We start from the raw sequence: 25,630 nt of genomic DNA on the forward strand, positions 1-25,630 counted from the left end.
AAGGAAACCGCGTCATTAAACCACAGTTTATAGACCATGATTAAACCATGGCCAATGAACTGTTTACAGACCACATTGAAAAATTGGTTAGAAAAATACTTGTAAAAAAGTTGGTGGGAAAAATAATTCTTGTCAAAACAAACAATTCTTGTCAATACAAAAAAAAATATGCTTATATGAAAAAAACAGCGTCATGAACTCATCGCCTATAAACAGTTCAGAGACCATGTTGAAAAGTTATTGAGAAGAATACTTCTACGCAAAACTAGCTAACAACTACTAGATGCTATCACATCCAACATACGCAAGCGCACATATCAATATACCTTCTGATTTAGGTTATCAAGAACCTTTTTAAACTTCTCTTCACTTTTTTTCACTTCATTGGCTTGTTGGGCAAAACCATAACGGAGTTTGAATAGCTCCGCCTCTTGAAGATTGATAATATCTTCCTTCGCAATTAAATCGGCTTCTATCTTCTGCTTTTCCATTCTCAAAATGTGCTCCTGTGCCTCCATAGTACCAATTTCCTTTTCCATTTTCTACAGGGATCAATTCGAAATATTAAAAAATTTAAAATCATTTGTAAACAAAATACGAAACAAAACTTACAGTCACGGTTTCCTTGTTACGAACTAGTTTTTGCTGTGCAAATCGATAATCAGCTCTCAACTTTGTCAGTTTTTCTTTTTCTGAAATAGGATTCGGCTGAGTCACTTTTTTCACCAGAGCTCGCCTTATCGTGCAGCACTCGGAACACACCGGTGTTCCTATCTCTATGGTTTTTTGTACCCATTTCAAGACGTCCTCAGGTAGGGAATGAGAGCTTGAGTCATAGAAATTCTTATTATTTACGTCGAAAAAGGTTTTGCAGTTGGTTGATCTCCAAGTGTCATCTTGAAGGACAGCTCCAGTGCAAAACTTAATGTTGGCAAACCGCCCTTCTCTTATGCCGTGGCATTTGTGCGCCTCGTCGAAATTCTTGATAATCCTTGCTAACTGCTGGCACAGTGTTTCCTCATTTTGTTCTTGATTTAGAAACGTAGTATAAAGTACTTTGGAATTGTAGGACAAAAAAACCTGCCCGTTTTTCAAGTGGACCGACTTTGATTCAGTTGTTTCTCCCGGGATGAGTTCAAACTGAACACAAAGTGGGACCTGTAATGATAATAATTCATTAGCCAAACATAAAACTATTCATAATAATATATATTACCGCAGACTCATCTTTGGAATTAATCCGAAACCAAGTTGGAGGTAATGGACAGTCTTTCGGATTAAAAGACAACCATGGCATCCCTTCACAATTCTGGAATACATCATCAATGTCTTCTTGAGGCTCATCCAGGTGCTTAGCATTCTTATGCTTCCTAACGTCAGCAGTCTCTCTATCTTTTGGTAATTTTCTTTTGGCTGCTGGTTTTGGCTTTGTCAGATGACTCGGGCAATCTATGTTACATTGATAAAAGAAGCTGTAAAAAGGTTTTATTATTTGAGTATAAATATATGGTTATAGTTACCTTGAAAAATTCTTGGAATTGCTCCTTCTTTAAGGGTCCAGTTCTTCCACGCATGGAAGATTTCTTTTCCATCCTTCCCTTTTATCATGCGTCCTTTAATGACGTCATCTTCTTCAAAATGTCTGGAACACACTCTTGATGATGGTTTTAGCTTTATATCCTTACGAGGAATGTATTGCTCCCATTGTTTGAAGAGAGCTTTATCCTTGGGTGGTGCGAACAATGATAGTGTAGAAGCTGGTTTGTTGCTTGGATAACCAGTCTTGCAATTGGGCACAAAGCAACGATTTGGCATTGTGCTGGTCCTGAAAGTCCATAATAAACATGTTAACACATTCAAACTTACTTTTCCAAATGATGCACCAGGTCCTAACCATGTCCTAACAATGAATTGTTATGACTGATGCGGACAGTCAGCGCCTCTACCGGATGCCCGGATTTTAGTTTCAAAAAATAGCAGACAAAATCTGGAGCAGACGACAGTCCGTAGACCTCCAGTTTATAGACCATGGCCCTACTTCCCAGAGCCGTCGACTGCGAAAATGGGATGAAAATTGGAATCGTCAACATCGGCAACTCTGGCCGGGTGTGTAACTAGAGGGCCTACTTTAACGTAGGCTCTTATGGGACTACCCCCTTTGAATTGTTACATTAAGGTGTTTGATTTTTTTTTTTCATTTAGAAAAATTTTTATCGTGCGTAGAATTAATTTTTATGCAAAGTTCATTTTTTGGATTTTAATTTTTAAATGCTCGTATAATTTAAAAAAATAAAAATGGTCCAAGAATTTCTGAAAGTCTTTAACTTTCCACTTCTGCTAGACTGTTCCACATTATATATAAAAAGCGGAATTTGTTCTTTGGAAGTGATTGCCATGGTGATTGCACTGCTCATCTCAAATAAATTGTTTTAAGATCAAACGACGACAATTTCATTATTATTATTATATTATAAATTAGGGCTGCAAACAATGGCGAATCGACCAGCCAAAATGTAAACAATCTACGTCCATTTACGAGACGCAAACGTAACTGCTCCAAAGAACAAATTCCGCATTATATATTAATAATGTGGAACTGTCTAGCAGAAGTGGAAAGTTAAAGACTTTTGATGAAATTGATGAAATAATTGAACACAACAAAATGGGTATGGTTTAAAAATTTAGTGTATAAACGGGAATTTCATTAACTCATGTCCGAAAAAAAAATTAACCTTTTACAAGCCAAATGTTAAAAAAAAAAAAAAACACACAAAGAAAAAAAAGCTCAACCAACACTCAGGAAATTCCTTGCTATGCCCAACTCTGTAAAAAAATCCCCATAAAGGCAACCCGTTCAGAGTAGTGAGTTGACCACATATTTCAGTGGCCATCTCACCGCTCTTGATACTTAGCCAATACAGGTTAGCAAGGTCCCTTGTAAAAATAATCCCCCATAAAGGCAATCCGTTCAGAGTAGTAGGTTGACCACATATTTCAGTGGCCATCTCACCGCTCTTGATACTTAGCCAATACAGGTTAGCAAGGTCCCTTGTAAAAATAATCCCCCATAAAGGCAATCCGTTCAGAGTAGTGAGTTGACCACATATTTCAGTGGTCACCTCACCGCTCTTGATACTGTAACAGATTCACTGGGTTTAAGGGATGTATTCAGTCATAGACAGCTTACACGACCCACACATACAGCATTACACAGAGACAGCACTGACAGCACCAACAAGTAGACTGAATCACTACATTGTACTGCCCCTCTGGCCGGTCATAGACGGGCTTTTGAGTCCTCTGACATCCGGCCAGAGTGGCAAAGTCCATTGACATCGCACATTTGCATCTCTTAGCATCCGGCGCTAAGCGACAAAGTACATTGGCGCTACATCCCCCCTCCTACCTACTGACATGGGTTCCCTAAACTGGATAACAAACCCCACAAGGCATAACAAATAGAGTCCCCCATGTTTTCTACTTTAACATTTGATAAAACTAATCCGGGTTAAACACCAATATTCAAACGACTGCATTCGGGTCGGGCTGGCCTTGATCCTCTTCTTTCTCCTTCCTCTTCGAAGGATCTCCTGCCCGGGCTAGCTCGTCCCTCAGTTCTTGAATCTGGCGCTGTAGGTCTTGCACCTTGTCAAGGCCTACTGCCCCGACTGCCGGTTTCTCGCGCTCTCTACGCGCATCCTCATACCCCCTCTCATAGGCTGTTTTTACGGCATCCGCGTGAAGTCTCGCCTCCTCAAGGAATTCTTCACACGATTTAATGCCCAACACGTAAAGCCTCTCGTAGAGAGCCGGGCTCAATCCCCTGAAAAGGTGGTCTATGCGCACCTCTTCAGCCATGTCTGGCTGAAACATGCGGCACATATCCATAACATCATGGTAGTATTCCGTGATGTCTTCTTCCTTTCCTTGGACCCGCATGCGCAGCTTCCTTTCCGTCTGCCGCTTCAGGTTTACCGCCACGAACTGCTTCAGGAAAAGCGTCTTGAGCCCACGCACCTCTCTGTAGTGTGCTGGCTCGTCCTCAGTTCCGGCTACTTGGACCTCCCGGTCCTCCCAGTGCTCTGGGCGTGCGTTTCTCGCCTCAAGGCCTACAATCCATTTGTAGGCAGCACCCTCGAGCGAAACATCAATAGCCCTTGCAAGATCGTTATTCGACCAACGATTATGGCGACCAATCCTTTCGAACCGGTCTATCCACTCCATTGCGTTTTCCTTTGGCGTGCCCCGGAAATTTTCCGGCTCCTTGTAGTGGAACATTGGGCGTTCCGCCATGTCTTCCTCCTCTTCCAAAAACGGGTCCCACTCGAGTTCAGGATCTTCCAGAGACTGTCGGCTTGGCGATCCTCCTACACTGAATCCGCCGCGTCCCTGTCTCACCGTTGCCGCTTCCTGTGGAGTACTAAACGCTCTAGGCCGTAGGCCTTCGCGCAGGCTTCTTCTTTCCAAGCCCACCCCTCGCTGCTCGTCGTTCCTCGCTTCCAACGGCTGTCCGCTGTCGCTACCCGACGATCGGTTGATGACCCCAGAGGTATCGGCTTCCACGCTAACTATGCGTTTTCTGTCGGCAGCGTCTTCCACCCACGCCGACCCCTGCCACACCTCTCGGTTTCCGGTCACCGACCCCTGCGTTCCGAGTGAATTTGGGTCGCGTGACTTCCTCCGCTGCTCGTCGATCCTTTCCTGGACACTGGAGACTGACACCTGCGGGATAAGCGACTCGCGGTCGTCGAACTCCGCCTGACGCGTGCGCGATCCCTGATCACGATCGACTACCCGCACTTCCTGTCGCTTCTCGTTACCCGCTCCGGTACGTGCGTTAACCCCTCCTTCGTTCCCTACCTCACGAGCCCCCTCGTGCTGCTTACGTGCAGCTACGGACTCGTATGTCCCTTCCGTCACAGCACCCCCTGCTTCCGGATTCCCAGAATCCTGGCAGCTCTGTGCGTCCTCGAATTCCTCGCCCCGTGGCTCGGAATCAGACTGGAATTGTGACGGATCTGGAACCTCCCGCGGTAGGGAAACTTCCCTGGACAACCACGTACCTTTCTGTCCCAAAGTGAGGTCACTCACTTCTCCAGGAGGGCCTCTCGAACGGCCCTTTGACCGAGATGAAGCAGCGCTTGCTGCCTGCAATCCTGTTGAAGATCGTGCTAGAGGTGTTGCCGCCCTCAAACCCGAGTAATAGGTCTGAATCTCCTTGGCGGCCTCTTCTGCTGCTCGTCTACGGCTCCTTTCCCCAGCGTCTATTATCACACCTCTCCCGTGTGACATTCACACGAGGATCCGCTGCGATCCCACTTCCAAATACACGCTCTCCCAGACCGTTGCTGTGGTCTCGTGCCCGGTAATAAATTGCCGAGTTCGATTTCCAGAGACCCCTCACAGCGAACGCCTACCTGAGTTAAAACGTGTACCTGGTCAGTGGACAACGCAGTAGCATCTCCACCATGTAGCAGATTCACTGGGGAAAGGGATGTATTCAGTCATAGACAGCTTACACGACCCACACATACAGCATTACACAGAGACAGCACTGACAGCACCAACAAGTAGACTGAATCACTACATTGTACTGCCCCTCTGGCCGGTCATAGACGGGCTTTTGAGTCCTCTGACATCCGGCCAGAGTGGCAAAGTCCATTGACATCGCACATTTGCATCTCTTAGCATCCGACGCTAAGCGACAAAGTACATTGGCGCTACAATACTTAGCCAATACAGGTTAGCAAGGTCCCTGTTTGTTGTGTGGACTTTTAACTTCTCCCATCGTTGTGTTACCATCTGTTGTTGGACTTCGTGTTTCCACGAGCCGACTGGGATCTGACACCTGAAGCTTGATGGTATGGCTTCATCCCATGTTTCCATCGACTAGGTCGTTCTCGATCAAAGCCCAGAGAAGGTCTTTCTCCCAAGCGCTGAAAGACAGTCGGCTTGGCATGATCCAGCACGATGGGTGTTCTATCCACGCCTTTCTCTCCCAAACGGTCGAAGACAGAGGTCCGTTTCACAGACACTGGGTGTTCATCGAGTCTGTTATTCCGTACCTTCACCGTTCGTACCTTTGGGTCACTTGGAGTCGCTCCGATTTGTACCGAGAGCTCAACGGACAGAAGCTGTTGGGGTTGCTTCTGCTTGATTGTGACTTCAATGTTCGGTACTGGCTGAGACTGCTTGTTGACATTCTTACGGTGGACGGAATCACAGCCAATCTCACCGCCTCCCGTGTTGGGTGGCAAGCGGGTTGGAGGGATTGCAATTACCGTCCGACAAACTCTTTTGCTCGAACCATGATCGGAGGACTCGTTGTTCTCGGAGGCAGACCTTTTGCGTGGTGGTTCAGCTGGGCGAGATTCTGGAATAAATGCAGACACCTTTTGATCCCTTTCACATGTTCCAGAATGGACGCTGCCCAGGCGAATGGTGGGTCTCGTTAAACACCTCCGCTTTGCTCTCCTCATCATCCTAACGGCTACAAATGCTGACTCTTCAGTTCGTTTGCGCTTAAGGCAGACAGGAACGAGCGAAAGTCGCTCAAACAATAAACACAAGAAGTCCATTTTGAAAGTACTTGAAAAGGACAGTTCAAACTGAATATTTTTATTTCAAGTTTCGGATCGACTATATGGGGGGAGACCTGAGGGATCCTGATTGGAAAGTACGATTTCGCCACTTTTCCCATTATTTTTAAACAAATCTGATTTTGAAGACATATCCTATTACGAAGTAATTGTTATTTAACTAATAACGCATATAGTTCAATAATATTTATTCATTTTCACTAAGATTTGAAAGAATTAATAACAAATAAAAATGCCACAGTACTCTTAACAGCTGTTGAAACGACCGGTTAGAAAACAGAGGGCGTAATGCTCATTGCTTTCGTGCGAAGCAAGACCCAGATAAAGAAAAAGAGAACAGTGATGACAATTTCAACTGTTTATTTCGTGGCAAGATAAAACATTTCAGTCTCAAAATATGCCTCTTCAAAAATACACCTGTTTTTATGGCCGATGGGTGTAGTACAATACAAGGTCATTGCAAATAAATAGATATAAAAAAACAATTTACTTACCATTCCTGCGGAGTCTTTATGGTTGTGCAATAAAGACAAAGATCCTTTCCTTCGAACTATACAGATAGCCAATCTTGGCACAGCAAACGAAACACAAGTTCTAACAAACAGCAAACAAACAGTCTCATGAGTTTTTTCAGGCCAAATTTAACATGCTATGGAACCATTCAAGGCACTCAGAGGTCAGAGCACTGGAGAACATCCCAGTTAGCCCACGGCTTTACATTTTTTGGTTTAAACTCAATTTAATTCAATCAATTAATTTCATTTACTTCAATCAGATTCTAAACACATTGTTATATTTAAAATGCTAGTTTTTTTTCCCCGTCGGGTTTAGTTTCCTATTAGCAAATACAAGTTAACAATTTGTCGCGAATTTGTTCAAGTAAATGTCAACAAATTAAAAAAGGACTGGAAAGAACCATAGATTTAAAACATGAGTTTTTGTTGGCGTAGAGCTTACAGTGCTTATCGGGGTTACATGTTCTCAAAAAAGAATAGTACGCGGTTCTTATTTCTCTAAATGAAATGCCAAATCCAATGGCATTTTAAATAAGGGTTTCGCAAAATCGTTTCGCTATTTAGGTTGCCTTTAGGCGATATTTGAGTGTTTCGCAGCCCATTGCCTGGGGGCTGTTTCGCACAGCGTTCCGCGTTTTAGTCGCTGTTCGTTTCGCGTTTCGTTTTCGCGTTTTAGGGATGCCCATGAAACACCATTCAGCGGCTAAACCGCGAAACAAACCATCTTGATTCGCACCGCCTTTCGCGTTTTAGTCGCTGCTCGTTTCGCGTTTCGCTTTCGCGTTTTAGGGACACCCACATTATAATGAAAAATTGGTAAATAAAACGTATTAACTAAAATACTAACGTTTCGCCAGCCCTCCAGCAGCCGTTTCGCGACGTTGTTTTGCACTTGAGCATGGAGATGAAAAACTAAAGGCCAAGGTTGCCATCTGTTGGCGATCATTCGCCATCTATGGGGGGAAATCTCGGAAAAAAGTTGGGTTGGTCGAGTTTGTTTTGACATTGTACTAAAGGATGCGTTTTTTATAGTATCCCCATCGGGAAATTAATACAACAGCAATAGAATTAAACATTTTCTATTGCAAAATCGAGATTTCTATTCGATGTCGTCATTGAGCCGTTTACTGGTGGGAATTTGGGATTGCACATGAGACATGACATGACGTCAAACTTAGTTTGAAACGTAATGCACGTAGTAATGAAAAATAAAAAACAGCCGAATTTAATTCCAAAGTAGTTGATTTTAGAAAAACACATTTTTTTAAGGTAATGATCTGCAGTTCCTACAGCAAATTTGCATAAATTTTAACCGCTAATATAATGATATGTGAGCATCTCAGGTGCGGACAAAGCTCCGCCAGTGACATAATGTAGCTCCATCCTCGGTGTACAGATTTGTTGCAGTAGATTTGGCGAGCCAAGCAATAATTAACAATTCCATTGTAGAAGTAAATAGCGAAGTCAATTGAACCAAGGCTTTCAACTAATATTATATGTATGCAGCCGGCGCTGTTGCAGGAAGAACTTTCATAGTGAAAAGGAGGATAATAACATAGGAATTCAAAGTTCACGAAAACGGAAAACGGATGTGGCAAAGTCAGTTGTGTATACACACGGTATTAGTTGGGTTAGCTGGTTAGCTGGAAATGCAAATAGTGGGACAGGAAGACGACGTCGTCGCTTGCGTCCCAGAATATTATTCTGCGTGGGCGTTCGTCTCTCTGCTCTCTCTCGCTGCGAGCGGTAGACACGGCGGACGTCATGATTGATAAAGAAAAGGGGATACAAAGTCGAAATGCGAGTTAATCAACGAATTTTGAGCAAGACCAGAATATTACGACTTCCATTGCTTACCGTCGTTGTGTATTGGCGTTGCCTTTTCCGTGTGTTTCCATTTCATATCCACATCTCCGCTCTTTCTGCTCATCTTCTCTCTCATCTACTGGTGTAATATGTCCACTAAAGGGCGACCATTCGCACTCAACAGTCATTACATTGCATCCCTTTGACGTGGAATTGGCTTCCTGTCTTCCTCGCCCCCTCCCCAAGCGACCAAACGCTTCACGATCCGTATACATTTCTTTAAAGCCCTTTTTCTTTATAGTCGTTGTTACTCCTCACCTTTTGCACCTGGCACTGTGTGTCTATGTATACCGTTTCTCTTTTGTACTTTCGTTTTCACGTTCCTCCTTTTCGAGGAATGAGCAGCAAGTGCTGCTGGTTTGTTCATTGTCCTTGCCTTGACTTTGTCCGACAAACGATTCGCAAATATAGAAAGGATTTGTTTGCTTTGGCATCACAGACGAAATTGGCAAACTCATCACGAAATCAATAATGGACCGTTGGCAATTTTTGTTTTATCGGCGAAAGTTCTTTCGGGCCGTGGGAAGAAGCTTTTCATTCAGCATTCCAAAGAAAAACATTTAAAAAAAGGAAAAAGAAAAAAGGAGCTCTTTCACATGTTTCTCTTTTATATAGGCTAGTTTCATTTCTTGCCAATGGCGATTTAGTCGCTCTTGGTATATATAACATTAACTGAATACCTTTTGTCCTGCAATTTCCCGTCGCGCAATATCCGAGCAACTTGTGTTGATGTACCGATCTGCTCTCGAACGAAATTGCCTCAGGACATTGTCGCAATAAAACAGCAGCCAACAAAGGGGCCATTCTTGGATTTCCAATATCGTTACACATGATCTACACGAGCAAATCGGCAGGTGCGAAATTCGGAACCGGAATTTGTCACCGGAGAACGTCGTTGGTCATTCGAGTGTGTGGCAACGAGTGAGGGAGTAAACGTATACAGCCTAGAGTAATGAGCGCGGCCAAAGTGATACACGTGGCTGTTGTGCTATGAGCACGTGAAATGCTTTTTAATTAAACCGGCGCGACGTGCGTCTTCAGAATAGAAGTACAGTCATACGTGGAAGTTTCTTTAGCAGGCAAATGGGTCTATATCTTTTTATTTCTTTTTGATGGAGGGGATAGTATGGTGCATACCGTACCCTCCTTTATGCTACACCTATTTCTTTTTCTTTGCAAAACGCGGAAAAGGTGCAACATTAAAAGTGGGAAAATTGACAGAAACGTAGAGGAAGAGAAGAATAGAAAGAAAACGAGGGTATGGTAGGCACCATAGTATCCCTTCCGTCCAAACGAATTAAAAGGATATAGACCCATTTGCCTGCCAAAGAAACTTGCACGTATCACTGTATATCGTACGAAAAGATTTTTTTTAAAATTTGCATATTCGAATGAAGTGTTTCGAGAGATTTTATAATTAGCTTTTTCTTTCCCCCCATATGATTTGTAATATAGAATGAATTATATATAGAAACTCGTGAACGGGCGTTAAAGAAAACGAAAATAACAACAAAAACAAACAAGAACAAGGTCGATCTTTGACAAATGATGTAGACTTCAAGTAAATGTAGTATACACAGTCAAATAATCATGTTTCAAGCGCTTATTCGTGTCTGTTTCTGGAAGGGAGCAATGCGGGAGAAAGGACAAACGAAAACATTGATTGCTGTGGATCCAACAAAGTATAAGAGAGAGAAAGGAAAATGACAAAACTAAACAAACAAATGTGTATGTCAATAAAAATTGTCCAGGTGAAGAACAATCGATTGTGTTGCCTGTTTATGTTTTTTTTTTTGCGGTTAGTCTTTTTGTTTCTTTGTGTATATAGTATAGCATACAGTCACAATAATTAAGATTATTTGAAGTTATACACATCACATGTGGTGTAATATATAGAATTCAGAGGATTAAAGAGTGGGGGGAAACATTTTGGATTGGGCTACTGTCGGGTTAAAATTTGTATTTAATTTTTTTTTTTTTTTTTTTTAGTTTAGTTTGCGAAACCGCCACATAAAGACACTATGCTTTGATATGCACTAGGTAAAATGTTCTCCTTCTTTTTCCTCTGCGTCTTCTCCGTTGCCGAGAAATGAAAATACAGAATGGATGTATATATACGTAAGAGACAAGCTGATATTTATATATATGTATAATTCTATATGTCTTTTGTTTTGTTTTTTTTTGTTTTGCCTTGTTCTCTAAAACAATTGAAATGCGTTGTTTTTTTGGGGGGGTTTTGTTCACACAGCGCATTGCCTTAGTTTTCATATCTTTTTTGTTTGTTTCTAATTTCGTGTGTGTGCTTTATTCATTTCGGCTTGCTCCTATTTGGTTTGTTTCAGAGTTTTCTTCTTCTTTTGGTTGTTGTTGTTTGATTGGGAATGGCGAGAGGAATGGAAGGGAGAGGCTATTGATATGTCAGCATATCCCTGGTTGTCGGGTGCCAATGGTCAACAAACGAAAAACGAAATTAAACATACACGAATGCAAATCATTTGTTGGAAAGAAACTAATTGACCCAAGAGCGTGGGTGGGAGACCGACACAAAGCAAAAAAAAAATAAACAATAAAAATCAGAATCAGAACTAAAAAAAGAAAGACATATTTAAAATGAAAAACAAAAAAAAGAAAACGTTATGTCATTGGAATGATGGCGTGTTTCAATATCTCGGCTCTCCATAACTTTTGAAATTGCCGTGTCTGTCTGTAAGTGCGTGTCTATGTTTGTGTATAAAAATTGTGTAGGTGTATCCCATTTGATATTCATAGCATGCGATGAGTGTGACGTTAATTAAACAAGTGAGTTTCATATTTCATTTGAGAAAAACGAGTGGCCATGTCGAATGTAAAAGGGAAATTGAAAAGAAAGGGACGCATTTTTTTTTTCATTTTCAAGAGGGTACGTCGTTGTTCCCTTTTGTTTTGTTTTTTTTTTTCTTAATTTTTTTCTTTGTAAAAAAAAAAAAAAAAAAAATCAAGTGTGTGAGATCAACACGTGCCAGGGAAGGAATCAAGTTCAATCTGCATTTTTTTTTTTTTAATTATTTTAGTTTTTTAGATTTAATTTTATTATTGGGGAGAGTAATGTTTGTTCTGCAGCTTTCATTATTACGTTTTTCGCCGGAATTGCGTGTGCGCAGTTGTTTGTTCTTTGCTGTTCAAAGCATTTTGTAAGGAACAAAATGAATGTCACCTAAATGTCACCGTCAGAAGTTTTTTTTTTCTTGTTTGAATTCCCTCGTCCCTTTTTAATCCGTCGACTCTTGTTGATCGATTTGTTGGAGAGCGTCGATGATGTCTCGGATGGTCTCGGCTTTGCGGCTATTTGGCCTGGAGCGATGCTCCTCTTGCCACAAATGGCTGGTCTCATCTTCCGACTGTTGATCTTCTTGCAGCAGCTGCTCCAATCGAGATGGATCTGGCTCGTCTTGATCGCTTTGTGTCCACTCATCTTCACTCAGCTCTCGTTCATCGTCTTCAACTGTCGGCACAAAAAAAGAGAGAGAAACACACACACAAAAACGGGATATCGATCATCATCTTCTTCAAAAGTCGGAAACGATTCATCATCGAGAACGTCCGAAAGAAAGAAATGAGCCAAAATCAAACAGTGAAAAGCTACTGCAGCGTATAACTATAAGAAGACAAATGGCCTATTTTTTCCATAGTGTGCTGTGTTCTGTGCCATACACATCTATACTATAGAATAGCCGTTCTACCGGAAATGATGGAAAAGTTTCTATTGTCATGTGGCGGATCTTAAGTCGCTTCTAATGAGGGGATTTTTATATTGAGAAAAGAAAAAAAAAATTATATTCTGTTGGCTTTCCGACAACTCTCTCTCTAACCATTGTATTCGAAATCCCCATATATATATATATAGGCTACTCTGATATAGCTAATGACAATCCTCTTTTCTTCTTCTTCTTTAAAGGTGCTGGATATATACGTTTGAAAGTGTGATGCCTTTTTTTCTTTCTTTTCATGTTGAAGAGTCGCCAAGAGCCATTGGACAGCGATCGATGAGAATTTCAAATGAACAAACATTCGTATTTTATAGATATATGTTTCTTGGCCGTGGCTGATATGTTCTTCTTCCTTCTACGCAAAATAAATCGCAACTGACATACGATGCTTATCGTGATTGCGTGATGAATGACGTCATCATCCCTCCTATATATTCGAACCATTGAACGTGAATTCAGCTAGAGAGAGAGAGAGAAGCTGTGCCTTTTGATGACATCACCGGGGTGTGTATAAGCGGAGCCGCTACACGTTTTTTTCTTATAAACGAAATAATAAAACACGTGAAAAAGAAAAAGGCCAACAGTTGTGCACAATAATAAAAGAGAGAGAGTCGGACAAGTGTGCTGATGTTCATCTGCATTCGCAATATATCTTTTCCTCTCCACTTTTTGTTGTTGTTGCTGTTGTTGCGCAGCTCATCGCCCATTGAACTCGGACGGCGGGCGCGTTCTAAAGGCAAATCGGCGGGACCGGGACCGTGCGAGACGCACCTTCTTTTCAATCTCTATACACTACATCTTTCGTTTCTCTTTGCGATGTGTGTCTTTTTCATTTTATTAAGCCCGCGACCGAGCTTAGAGAACTATTCTGACTTTATACAAGTTTCCGGTTGGCATTTTGTGTGTGGGTGTGTGCGTGCTGCGTGTGCAGGCAGCTGCAACCTTATAACGCAATTTCATTCCCTCTCTCTCTCTCTCTCTCTCTCTCTCTCTCTCTCTCTCTCTCTCTCCCTTCCCCCTTTTTTTTTTTTCATCTGCAGTAATTAAAAATAGCGAAAATGGTTGTTGTAATAAACGCGATGAATTGCATCCTCTGAATTTTAAGTGCTGTAAAATCACAGTTTCAACCTGGCGTTTCGTATAGTTCAAAGTTAAATGTAAATAAATAATAGATTGAAAAAAACAAAAAAAACAAAACAAACAGAGAGAAAGGCAATGGTCTATACAGCTCCTCGTTCAACGTATATAGAACACACTTGCAGAGCAATCGAATCAATCGATCTGGCTAAAGTGGTTCCGTGCGGATGAATCAGGGACATAGTTTTCCCGTCCGTCCTTACATATACAACTGACTGGGCGGCTATACAAAGTGATACGGGCGGCGGCAGTGAAAGACGACGCGTTTGAAGAGAGATGATTGCGTAAGATTACAGACGTGGGCGGCATGTGCGGTGCTGAACACAACCAAAGTCATCATATACCGTCCAAAAAAGGGATAAAAGTAGACGATCATACCGTACCATAAAATTCAGTTTAAAAACAAAAACAAAAACATCTCGATAATAATCAAAATAAAGTATACATATACGTATCTATATAAAAATATAAAGTTCAAATGAAGGGAGACTCGAGTTCCGGGAGCTCTGCACGATCCCCTGCGTCATCATCTTTGTTGTTTTTTATTTTTTTTTGTTTCATTTGATTTGATATTTATTTTTCACGTGAAAAACGATCTCGTCTTATATATATCAATTGCACTTGTGCTATATACGTGACCGGTTGATCTGCTGCCAGGCGGCGCTCACGCAAGAGGAATCAAACACACAGCACCAAAAAGAAAAATCCAACTCCTTGTGTCTTTATAAAATATAAACTAGTCTATACCTCGTTCAAGAGGGAGAGCCGCAACAGTGTGGGAGGCAAAATGAGAGAAGAGTGGCAAAAAGAAAGTCCATATAATAATCTCACAGAGGGGAAAGGGGGAGAGAGAAAGAGAGAAGGAGGAAATGAAAGATCCGAGCAACGGGAAACGGAGCGTGAACGTTCAGCTTTCTCTCTCCCCCCCCCCCCACTTCCCAGTGTGTGTGTGTGTGTGTATATGCCTGCGTGTCAGTTGAGTTGGAAAAGGCAAAAAAAGATTGTGTACATCATCCGATGTGAAGAAGCCCTCCCGGGTTAGCCAAACGGACCGTGACAATCTTACCGACCGAAAGTCTTAGTCAGAGGCACCTACTGTACTTTATTATTATTATTATTATTATTATTATTTTGATTTTCTTTTTTTCGAGTTGCTCACGATGATGTGGACACGTGACGTCGGACGGGGGCAGCACAGTCGCTTCCTCGTGATAGGCGCACGCGAGCTACGTTCAATGAACAGGCTATAAACGCATGTATACAATTTTGCATAGATGAGATGCAAATTTCTGAGATTGATTCAGAAAAAAAGCAAACGCTTCATGCACCATTCCATTTACTATGTGATTGCGCATGATTTTCGCATTGCCTCCCCCCCCCCTTTTTTTCTTTTCTCTCTCTCTCTTTCCCCCTTCCCCCCGGCCGGAAATCAACTCAATTTAGCATGTCGAATCAAGATTGGTTGACATTATACTTTAAAAAAAAATATATATATATATACAGTATATATAATACGCACTGTCGGTTATATAGAGTTAGGCTGTTTGCTCTGCCATGGAAATGGCGTCTATTAGCCTATACAGACTGCTGTTTTCTAAAGCAGCAGTTAGGAAGTCAAGCGGACATCAACGACAACGAAAAAAAAAAAAAACAAACAAAAAACTTGGCCAGTTAAACAGTAGGTCGAGGACTTGAAATCCTCTTCACGGACATCTTCCATTTTTATTTGTCTCGAAACTTTGGTTGAAACAAAGCGAAGGTGGGGCGAAAAGAAGGTCGAGGCAATTGGGCCAAGCGAAAAATCTGCACACGCATCGACAAATAATCAGGGTCGAATGCAAATATACATCAGACGCTGGTCGACCCTGTCAGTTGAAAGACGTCGTTTATTTCTTATCTCCCCCACCCCCCTTTTTTGGGGGTTTTTTTTATTTTCACTGTGTTACGAACAAACACAAAGGATGAATCGCCTCTACCTCGATCAAATCGATGTGCGGCGTCCGTGCATATTATGCATTTGGCTGGCCCCTTTTCTTGTCTCTGTGTGTGTGTGTGTGTATAAGAATGCGCGTATATCTTTGCTTGGCCGACGTCCAAAACCCATTGACGCCGGCGATGAACGCCTATCACAGCCGGTTTCCATTCATGCATTCATTCATTCACTCGTTTGTTGTAGCCGTTCGTATAAAGAAAGAAGAAGAAGAAGAAGAAGAAGAAGAAAAAAAATGGCATCCATTCATTCATTCGAAATGGCTGAACGGCAGCGAACGCAATCTTGCCAAATGGGACGGACTAAGTCGACCGCTTTCGGCCGTGAGAATATCGGGGGGAAAAATAATAATGAGATGCAAAAATGTTTGAGGCTGGATAACACGATCGAGCTATTACTGGCCGAGGTCAAGCGAAATGAGCACAGGCTACATCACTGAAGTTGAGCGTATAGAAGGTGACGTCATTGTGCCAGCTGTGTGCAAAGGTCCGGCCATTTCACCACCTGATGTGGGCGCACCGATCATTCCCGCGTTCGACACAACCATATGTCCAAACTCGCTCTTTTCTTTGCTTTCGAAATACCACCCCCCTCCTACCACAGACACACACGGAACAAACTCGAAATCAAATGTTTCATGATATGCAAATCAAAAAGAAAAGACCCCACCTTTTTTTTTTGTTTCTTCTTGATTTCCTCTCCTAACGCACGATCGAGATTGAATTCGTTCCTTATTCTTATTTTTTTTTCAATATCATTCCAATTAACAGAGTTCGTCTTTTGTTGGGCAACTATCAACGGAGATTGCGATGCTATATATACCTCGTCTTTATAGACAATAGACGGACCCAGTGGTCCATTGAGAAAGGGATTCCATTCATCCACAGCGCACGCGGCTCTGTGTGAGATGGTCCATCAAAAATAATACGTCAAATGGAAACAGGACATTTTTACTCCGAGTCTTGTCACACACACACACACACACACACACAAAAAGGGACTCTTGACTTTTTCTTGATTTTATTTGGTTTTAATCATCTCTCGTCCGCGTCCCCTCAAAAAAAAAAAAAAATAAAATAAATAAAATGTTGTGATTGGATTTTGACAAGCTCCCTTTCATTTGCTTTCGGCCTGCCCCGATATAGTCCGTGTATCTATCCTTCGTGATATGGAAAGAGAGTCAACAAGAGTAATAGGGTCCGCGATATGACGTCGCTGAGTAACAAATCTGATTGGAGAGTGGGCGGGCTGGCAAAGCAAGTCCGTCGATATGTCTCATTGCCGTCGTTATGGTGCGTCTCCACATCGAAAATCTGGAACTATATAAGCAACAACAAGCAATTATAAAAAAAGGCCAATTTCAATTTGATTTTCATTTCTTTTTTAAGGTTGGGATCAGCTGATGCATTTCTTCTCGTGAAATCGATTCATTCGAATCGGATGTATCCTTGACCGAGTCTAACACATCCTTGAAAATTGATTCGTTCTAAATGGGAATCAATGGCTGAATGGCAGCCTGGACCACCACCTGTCGTGTCTGCTGTCCATGAAGAGGTATGCAGTGCCACACCTTTTTGTTTTTAGATCTTTTCTAACCATCTAGCAGCATGTCCTTTATATATGCATCATGTAATATATGCAAAAAAGATTAGAACGGGAGACTACCAAACTCGGCTGGACATAGTTGCAAATGTTTTTCGCACACCCTTGTTTTCCTACTTGGATCAATTATAGTGTAGATAGTCTATACCTCTCGACATGGCCATTTTGTTTTTCTCTCTTTGTTTACGTTGTGTTTGAATGGCATTCTGTGTGCGAGAACACGCTACGTATTAGAAGAAGAGCCAGTCATTGAGTATAACGGGAAACAAAAAAAGAAAGGTGCGGCCATTACTATAGGTTTGTTTGAATGAATGAACACCGTATTCATTCAAGATTCCCTTTTGGCAATCGAGTAAAAAGCCAACATCACGAACATGAACAGCAATCGGTTGGAAACGACACACAAACCACTTGAAAAAATGCAATATCTCAAAGATATATATCAAACAACGCTTGTATATAGGTCTATATAATACGTTGCTGAATCACGATGTTGCTTTTCCCTTGATTGTTCGGGCTTGCTGTCATGACAAGGCGGATAGTCCATTTGAACGCCTATTTGTTTGTGTTTGTTGGCTGTACGTGTATGTATACGAAGCGATTATTGTGTCGTGCCCCAATCGAGCTGCTGTCCGTCGAGCTGCACCCACAGTCATCGAGGCATATGTATAATATATATGGCCAAGACACACACACACACACGCGCATCAAAATGAATGAATGAATTGAAACTTACGGCGACGGCGACGCATCGAAGTGGGTGGGGGTTGACGTTTTTGATGATTCCTCTGCCGTTTCTGGCCGCCATTCTTGGCAAGCGGCACGCAACGGCCGCGTTGACATCGCTGCTGGACAGACGACGCCGCCGCAGCGCATCGGCAATCGGAATGGCTTCGGCAGGTATCCACCACTTCATCACCGCAATCATCGTCGTCTTCCTCCTAATGAACAACGCCGACCAAGAAAAATGATAACGTTTTATAGTTGACAAAATATGCAAATTACGATATGCAAATTATTTCATATCTATTGAATTTATTGCTGTTGCGAGTATTAAACCACAGGCAGTCTTGCAGTTTGCCGCCAGGTGCAAAAGCTTTATAGAACTATAACATACAAGTATAGAGTTGTCCCTTCAAAGAAAAGAAGAAACAAGTTCAAACTTGCTGCTAACGCTATTGGCGTTCGTCTATATTATACATTCTTATACGCGCTCAGTTATCTATACGTATTACGTGACTATGTGTCCGCTTTCGCCTTGTTTCCATTGGAGGACATTCAGCGGGATGTGTGTTATATAGGATGTCTTCCAAACTAGCGGCTTTTCAATCTCGTGATTCATCTATACTTATATATATTTAGTCGGGATTTAAGCTTATAACCCTGATGCTGTATAGCCTCGCTCCTCCGCCAGCGATGTCAAGGATATCCCCCCGCCCCTGTTATGTTAACAACGTCAAGCGTTAAGACGCTCTTTCCCTTACGGGCTATAAATGCAATCCTTATACATTTAAGTTAATCATTTTGTTTTTTTGTTTTTTCTAATTCATAGAATCAAATGGGTAACACATAATAACAATGCGTCACTTACGGCAGTTGTTAACGATCTCCTGTTGGGTTTCGACGGAGAATAGAGCGCTTTAACGCCGCCCTTTGCGACCACGTAGCCGCGGACGACGCCCACATCATCGTCGGAATCCGGGCCGCCAAAGGAGGACGACGACGTCCACTTGTTGGCGTTGGCCGACGCGGCCCGTTGGCTACCCAACAGACGGCTGGAACTGATCCTCGGCCGCGGAGGATCCCTCAGCTGGAAAGACTTGCGCGACGCTGCTGCCGCAGCGGCCACAGCGGCCAGATCCGGCGGCTCGTTCATCCCTTGCTGCCTGTTGGCGCTTTGGCTGTTGTGATTGCGATGGTGGGACTTGCCGAAGGACGACAGTCGGCTGTAGTTGTTGCTGTTCGATGGCCGTCTGGCATGGGTGGGCTGATGCGGCGACGGGCCGCTGCTGCCGCCACTGTCGTACGGGGCGTCGCCCTGCATGGCGAACAGCAGATGTTTGCTGGCGTGGTCGGCCGGCGACGTGACGACGCGTCCGACGTCGGCGTCGCTCCAGTCGGTGCGGCTGGAAGGCGAAGCCCTTCCCTGTTGCTGGTCGTTGCGGCTCTTCTCTTCGCGGACGATGTCGCGCAATTGCTGGAAACTTCCCTTGACGCCGCCCTGACGGCCCTGCTCCTCGCGGACGAGTTCGCGCAAATGCTGCAGACTCCCCTTGGCCGGCGATTTGGGGAACGGCGATCGCTCCTCTTCGCCGTAGAGGACGACGGCCGAGCCGCTGCGTCCCTGGCCGTTGATCGACTCGCTCGGCGGAGAGGCTGCGTCCGCCGACGACTCCGTCCAGCTCAATTTGCGCAGGACGTCGAAGGGCCTGGCCGGCCGGTCGGCCCCTTCCTGGCCGTCGGACGCAGCCGACGGCGACGAGTGCAGGCGGCCGTAGATGACGGGCCGCCTCTCCTGCCTGGGACGCAGCGTCGGCTCGGCTCCCGAAGAGAAATCGTTTTGAAGTTGGCGGGCGTAGTGAAGGGAAGTAGCGCGGGCGAACGGGTCGGCGTACTGGGGGATTTCATTGGTGGCCTCGGCGGCCCGCGAGTGCCGCTTCGATTGGCGCCACATGTGACGCAACTGCTCGCAGCTCGGCTCCTTATTTGCGTCCATGGACGAAGACGACCACGGCCCGGCGTCCGGCACGTATTCGCCGCTTCCTCCAATGGACGCCCCTTTGCCGCCGGCTCCTGCCGACGACGAGGAGCGATGCTGTTGCTGCTGCTGTTGTTGCTGCTGCTGTTGCAGCAGCTGATCCTTGATGCGCTGCTGTTTCTTCAATGCCGCCCTCAGCGCTTTCAGCTCGCGCGGACTCGCGTTGCTCGCCGACGCTGCCGACGTCGTCCACAAAAGCAGCAAACCAATCACCAGCAACCATCCTGACCACTGCATTTTTCTATTTGTTTTGATTTTCGGATTCTTGATTTGATTTGATTTTGAAATTGAATTTCGTGTGTCAGTTCCGGTGGCGCCTTTTTTTTTTCTTTTCTTTCCTGATTGATGACGTAAATGGTCAGTCAGGCGCAATCACTGCTCTTTCTCTTCTTGCTGCTGTTGCGCCTCGATTAATCTTGGCACCCTCCTCTTCGTTGGCGCCGGCTGTGCAACTCCTTCTCCTCCACACCACCCGCCGTCCTCCTCCGCCACCAGGCTCCCTGTCACATTGTCAATGGAGTCATTAGATATCTGTGGGCTTATATGACGGCCTCGCCACCACTTCCGGTTACGATCTCCATTTTATTTATTTGATTTTTTTTCAGATCAACCAGACAAAATGATAGTTTATAGGCTAAATAATAACGCGACAGTGTCTTCATTTGTTTTTTTTCCGACCATTGGCCATATGTTTCACCTATGCTGGCCTATATTTACATATATAATTGACTCGAGGGCCAGGCTATTGGGGTCATATTTGGCGCTATATCTGGCCTCATCAGCTTGCGCAATTCATCCTCTTCCATCGGCTCCGATCCGTTTGCTCTCGGCCGTACCTCTTCGCCTATGATTGCGCCGACAGCCCACTGAGCCCACCATCATCCAGTTTCTTATATAGCTCTACATACATGTATAAGACACCCTCCCGCTGTATATAAATTGCATATTGATTGAACATCACAACAATTCCATCGGCCCTTTTTTTTGATTTTCCCCATTGATGTTAATGACCTTGTTTGGACCATTTCTATTGTCATCGAAAGCCGCCGCTTCGCGCGCGTCGTTCAAAAGAAAAGCTGGTCCTATTATAGATTGGAGGGCTGAGGGCGTATGAATAATGACCCGACGCTGCTGTGTGACACGTACAACAAACGGGCAATCGCCAGGGTGGCGACAAGTTAATTGGCCTATATTATTTGATGGCCGTGCTTCTTTTATTTGGCCAGTTGAAAACTCGCCCACCACTCAAAGCTTGCCCTTCCCTGCCTCACTTAACGTCACGTGTCCTCATCTTGACGTCTATATTTTTTGAAAAAATAAAGGGGCAAAACTGCGTGGGTTGAACTAATGCGCAACTATGAAGAAAGCGAAATGCGAATGAAAAGGAAGGCGTTCATAACATTTGCCGTTTTGCATACACAGCAGCCAGGCCGAGGCGATTATAGGCAATACGTGAATAATTGCGAGCGACGTCATCAGGAACGAAGCGCCTGGTGACGTTGGACATGACACATATTTGCAATGTCTTTTGTACATCGGGTTTGAAGCAAACTGGCAAAAAGGCTTGCGTGTCGCGAAGCCGAACAGCTTACAGAACATTAGAATGGTTGCATGACGTCAAGAGCGATTCAGAGAGTCAGTCGACCGTTTCATAAAACTATGTGTTGTATCCCAGATGATTGCACTAACTGGCCTCCTTCAACCTAACCGTTTCATTTTCTTTTGTTCAGCCTCTCATTTGATCTTATCATTTAGCGGCCAGTTTGGTTAGAATGGCCATCACTTATAGCAGATGTCTCAATCCAGCTGTCTGCTGACACATTCAATCTGTGCCCCGATTATATAGCATACATATCCGCCCTATAATTAGTTTTGTTTTGGCTGCGAGAACAGGTCGTTAATGTGCATATAACCTTTCAATCTGCCAGATGGTTATATATATACATAGAATGCATATATAACAGGTTATATTATAGAGCTATATAGACTTTGAGATGTTATATATAAAAGGAGAAAAAATAGAAATAGTGGGGATTATTGTGCAACAGCATCCAGCGGGAAAGGGGGGGGGGAAGGGAAAATGGCCGGAAAGCCGGAGCGCTTACAGACGGAGGCGGCCAATATTTTTGCTGGTCCAATCAGTCGAATTGATGGATTTCCGGGAAAGGCTCAACTTTGGGGACGAACTGCCGTTGCCTTATGGCCTATATCAACCGCGTCTAATAACTTTCGGCCTTTCCCGCAAAAGAAATAAATAAAAATGAAAAAAGAAAAAATCAAATACAAAATCAAATAGAATTTTAAAAGAAATATATATCAAAACTTGAATCGATAGCTAAAAAAACATGCAGCACGTCTAGACTTGTCGTTTTCGATACTTAAATCTCCCGTGTGCGCGCTCTCGTTTGTTTAGCCGATTGAAAGGACACCAAAAAGCACCTGATGCTTTCAGGGATTATTGATTTGATTTTGAATTTTGAATTTGACAAAAAGAAAAAGGACAAAATATTATAGACGATGCAAAAATGTTTTTGGAAGAAAGAGATTTGCGCCAAAGCAAAGGCAGTTGTGTTGACAATGTTGATCCCGCATTTTCATGGCGATCAGCACGAATCTATGCCTTTCTATTCTTATCACGCGTATATATAGTATAGGCTATTGTTGAATTTTAATTGTGTGCTGTGGACGGGGAGAAAAACAAAAAATATATATCTAATCTATATGCTATAGCACACGTCATTCTTTGTTTTTATTCAGAGACAACGCTGACATTTTCAATCACGACCTAAATAGACCGCAGGAAAGCGTGGGACCAATTATAATTTATACCAGTTCCAACCTCTTGCTGTTTCACTTTACGTTTTTCATTTGCCCATTTCCTTTTTTAAAATCAAAAGCTCTTTGACGTTTGGATATAGTGTAGACTAACACTGATGACTTGGCTCTATATCCTTCGTATACTTGTATAGTGGCTTAGGTCCTGGATTGCAGGGGGCAGGTCCGATGACGAACAAGAAACCCTATATACGATGTTCATCTGAATTTCAAGCTGAAAACGTGACAACAGCTCGTCTGATTTGCATATGGCAGGGAAAGAAGCAAAGAAATAATAGTAACATTTCTTTTATATAAACGGGCAATATTTGCGATCCAGCCGTCTGCCCCCCTCTCCCAACGTGATGTTCAATCTTCGTCTAGTGTAATATTCAATGCAAGAACGCGTCATGCCATATGGCCGGCTGTTTGGCGTGCACGATAATGTATCAGCAGATAATAATACGTATAGGTCTACACATAAAAAGCGCATCTAACGTGACTCCTATATATCTGCTGCTCATCGATAGCGACACGCAAAGCGATGCGGGACCCCCTCTTTTTTGTTCGTTGAGGTTTTGGTCCGTGTAATAGACGCAACATTCGATATGCGTCTGACATTTATAGGCTGTGTGGCGTGTGGCACGAAAGCTTTGATTAGATGTCCATCATCTTCATTAGAGATCAAACAAATAAGCATTTGGGCTCATTCAATGAAAGACACAACTGGACATGATCAGACGGGACTTTTTAATTTTTTTTTTTTTTTTTGAATAATTTCAAAAAAAAGAAGGAGGGGGGAAGCCGTCGCTTTATCGCAGCGGGTGCGCATTTCTCGGCTTCTGGGCTCTTTTTCCTGTATATATCTACGCTAATAGTCTCTCATTGATCAAAGTCAGACATGTACATGCATAGAAAATGAGCAAGACACCCGTCGGATGAATGGCAAGAGCAATGGAACACTTTGTTTATAGAAACTTACCCTCGTTCTGAATGCGGATGGCGATGAAAAATGGCGGGCAAAATGGTCGTCGTTCGATGTCTTCTTCTTCTTGTTGTTGCTGATTTCTTTTTGAAAGCCGGTTGGGTCGGCAGCAGCAGGACAAGATGTTTGCAACACGAACGGGCGGCTATTAGAACTGGAATGCAATTGTCACGCGGCGCGAATCGGTTCTTCTCGACTTTCGTTTTCGATTATATCGAAATTGCAGTTGGAAAGGGGGGGGGGAAGGAGGGGTTAGATAAAAGAAAACGAAATGAATTCGCGTCTGGTTTGGCGGAATGCGAGATACACACACGTTTATAGTCCTATCTTTTTGTGTTGTTTTTTATTTTGGGGGGGGGCAGCGACGAGTCAACGCTTTCGAACCGCTTGTCCCGATCGAATCACTGTAGGACGGGCAAAAAACACGACGCACCAACACGACGCCCTCGACGTTGGCGTTGCTTTTGCGATGTTATTGTGTTTGGATTTTCCGTTTGAATGTGTTCTATGTTTTGGGTTTGGAATGTCTTCTTGATGGAAACAAACGTTTGAGTGGGGCAAGTTAGTCAGCCAGAGTTGCCAAATTGCTTTCAATGTTTCTATGTCGATTTCTGTGTGGTTTGAATGTTTTCTTCTCTTTTGCCACTGCGCAGCTTTAAAAAATCCTCTGCTGCCGGCCGCTCCGCACACCAACTGCGTTGTTTTTTTTCAAAAATGAGAAAAAAAATAAAATCAAAATCAATTAATGAACATTGGATAAACACATCACTTGCAGCGCCAAACATAGAAATGAACGCTGATCTAAAGGGGGGGAAGAGCCTTGCCACGCGAAGGGAAATGATAAAACGAAATCTCTACGAAATTGCAACGACATTCCGTGTTCATCTCGCCGAAACATTCGGCCGTCAATTAGAAATCAATTCCATTGACTGTTTCATCTTACATATAAAACCCCCAACACTCGATGACAGAGAAATGCTAATTTTGTTCTCTTGTTTTCTTTGTTTTTGTTTGCGAATGAAACATTCGATACGGCCGACCTAAACAACCGCGTCGACCGAAGAAAGTAGGAACCACTTGGCGGGCCGATGGCTCTTTCCTTCGGCCAAACAACTGTCTGACATCCCCCCATCTCTTTCACGCCAAAAAAACTTGACAACCTAACGCAAAAACAACAACAACAAAAGTGTGAAACAAATCCCCTTAAAATCGAACTGTATACAATCCAGAAACGTCTACAACAACAACAACAACAGCAACAACAACAAATAATATGTGTGAAAGAGCGTACGGAGTGAAGGAAGCTGCGGCAGGCGTTTACGGCGAGTGACTGTCGAGTGAGAGGGTCGTGTAATGCCGTGTCTTCTTGCCCGTCTTTGCCATCCAGCCGAGGCCAGGCCTTTTTTTCCTTTTTTCTCGTCCCTGCGGCTCCTCCTCCTCCTCTTTTTACCCTTCGCCTTCTTCGTTCTTCTTCTTCTTCTTCTTCTTTTTTGGCCGCAAAAAAGGGAAATAAAAAAACGTTGTACAAATACGAGGGATACACAAGAAGAAGAAGAAAAAGAAGAAGAATAGACGAATGAAACGAAGAAGATTGTGATGATGAGAAAGCAAAAGGGAA

At 43.4% G+C, this 25,630-nt stretch overlaps 2 protein-coding genes across 2 annotated transcripts; both read right to left on the reverse strand.

Moving 5' to 3' along the window:
* On the reverse strand, nt 1–1,998 carry LOC116920606. The gene is made up of 5 exons (XM_032926739.2): nt 1,867–1,998; nt 1,521–1,825; nt 1,217–1,449; nt 613–1,158; nt 1–542 (listed from the first exon to the last, which is right to left on the reverse strand). The coding sequence occupies exons 2-5, from the start codon at nt 1,813–1,815 to the stop codon at nt 318–320; spliced, it is 1,299 nt and encodes a 432-aa protein (XP_032782630.2). The 5' UTR covers nt 1,816–1,825; nt 1,867–1,998; the 3' UTR covers nt 1–317.
* An 8,517-nt stretch (nt 1,999–10,515) lies between these two features.
* On the reverse strand, nt 10,516–25,408 carry LOC116924281 (chromogranin-A). The gene is made up of 5 exons (XM_032930797.2): nt 25,304–25,408; nt 24,010–24,705; nt 19,047–20,713; nt 18,192–18,396; nt 10,516–12,461 (listed from the first exon to the last, which is right to left on the reverse strand). Exons 3-5 carry the CDS (start codon nt 20,448–20,450, stop codon nt 12,229–12,231), a joined length of 1,842 nt encoding a protein of 613 aa, XP_032786688.2. The 5' UTR covers nt 20,451–20,713; nt 24,010–24,705; nt 25,304–25,408; the 3' UTR covers nt 10,516–12,228.
* Between the last annotated feature and the right edge of the window lie 222 nt (nt 25,409–25,630).

This window comes from Daphnia magna, linkage group LG6, assembly GCF_020631705.1.
Source record: "Daphnia magna isolate NIES linkage group LG6, ASM2063170v1.1, whole genome shotgun sequence".
In the NCBI taxonomy this organism is placed as follows: Eukaryota; Metazoa; Arthropoda; class Branchiopoda; order Diplostraca; family Daphniidae; genus Daphnia; species Daphnia magna.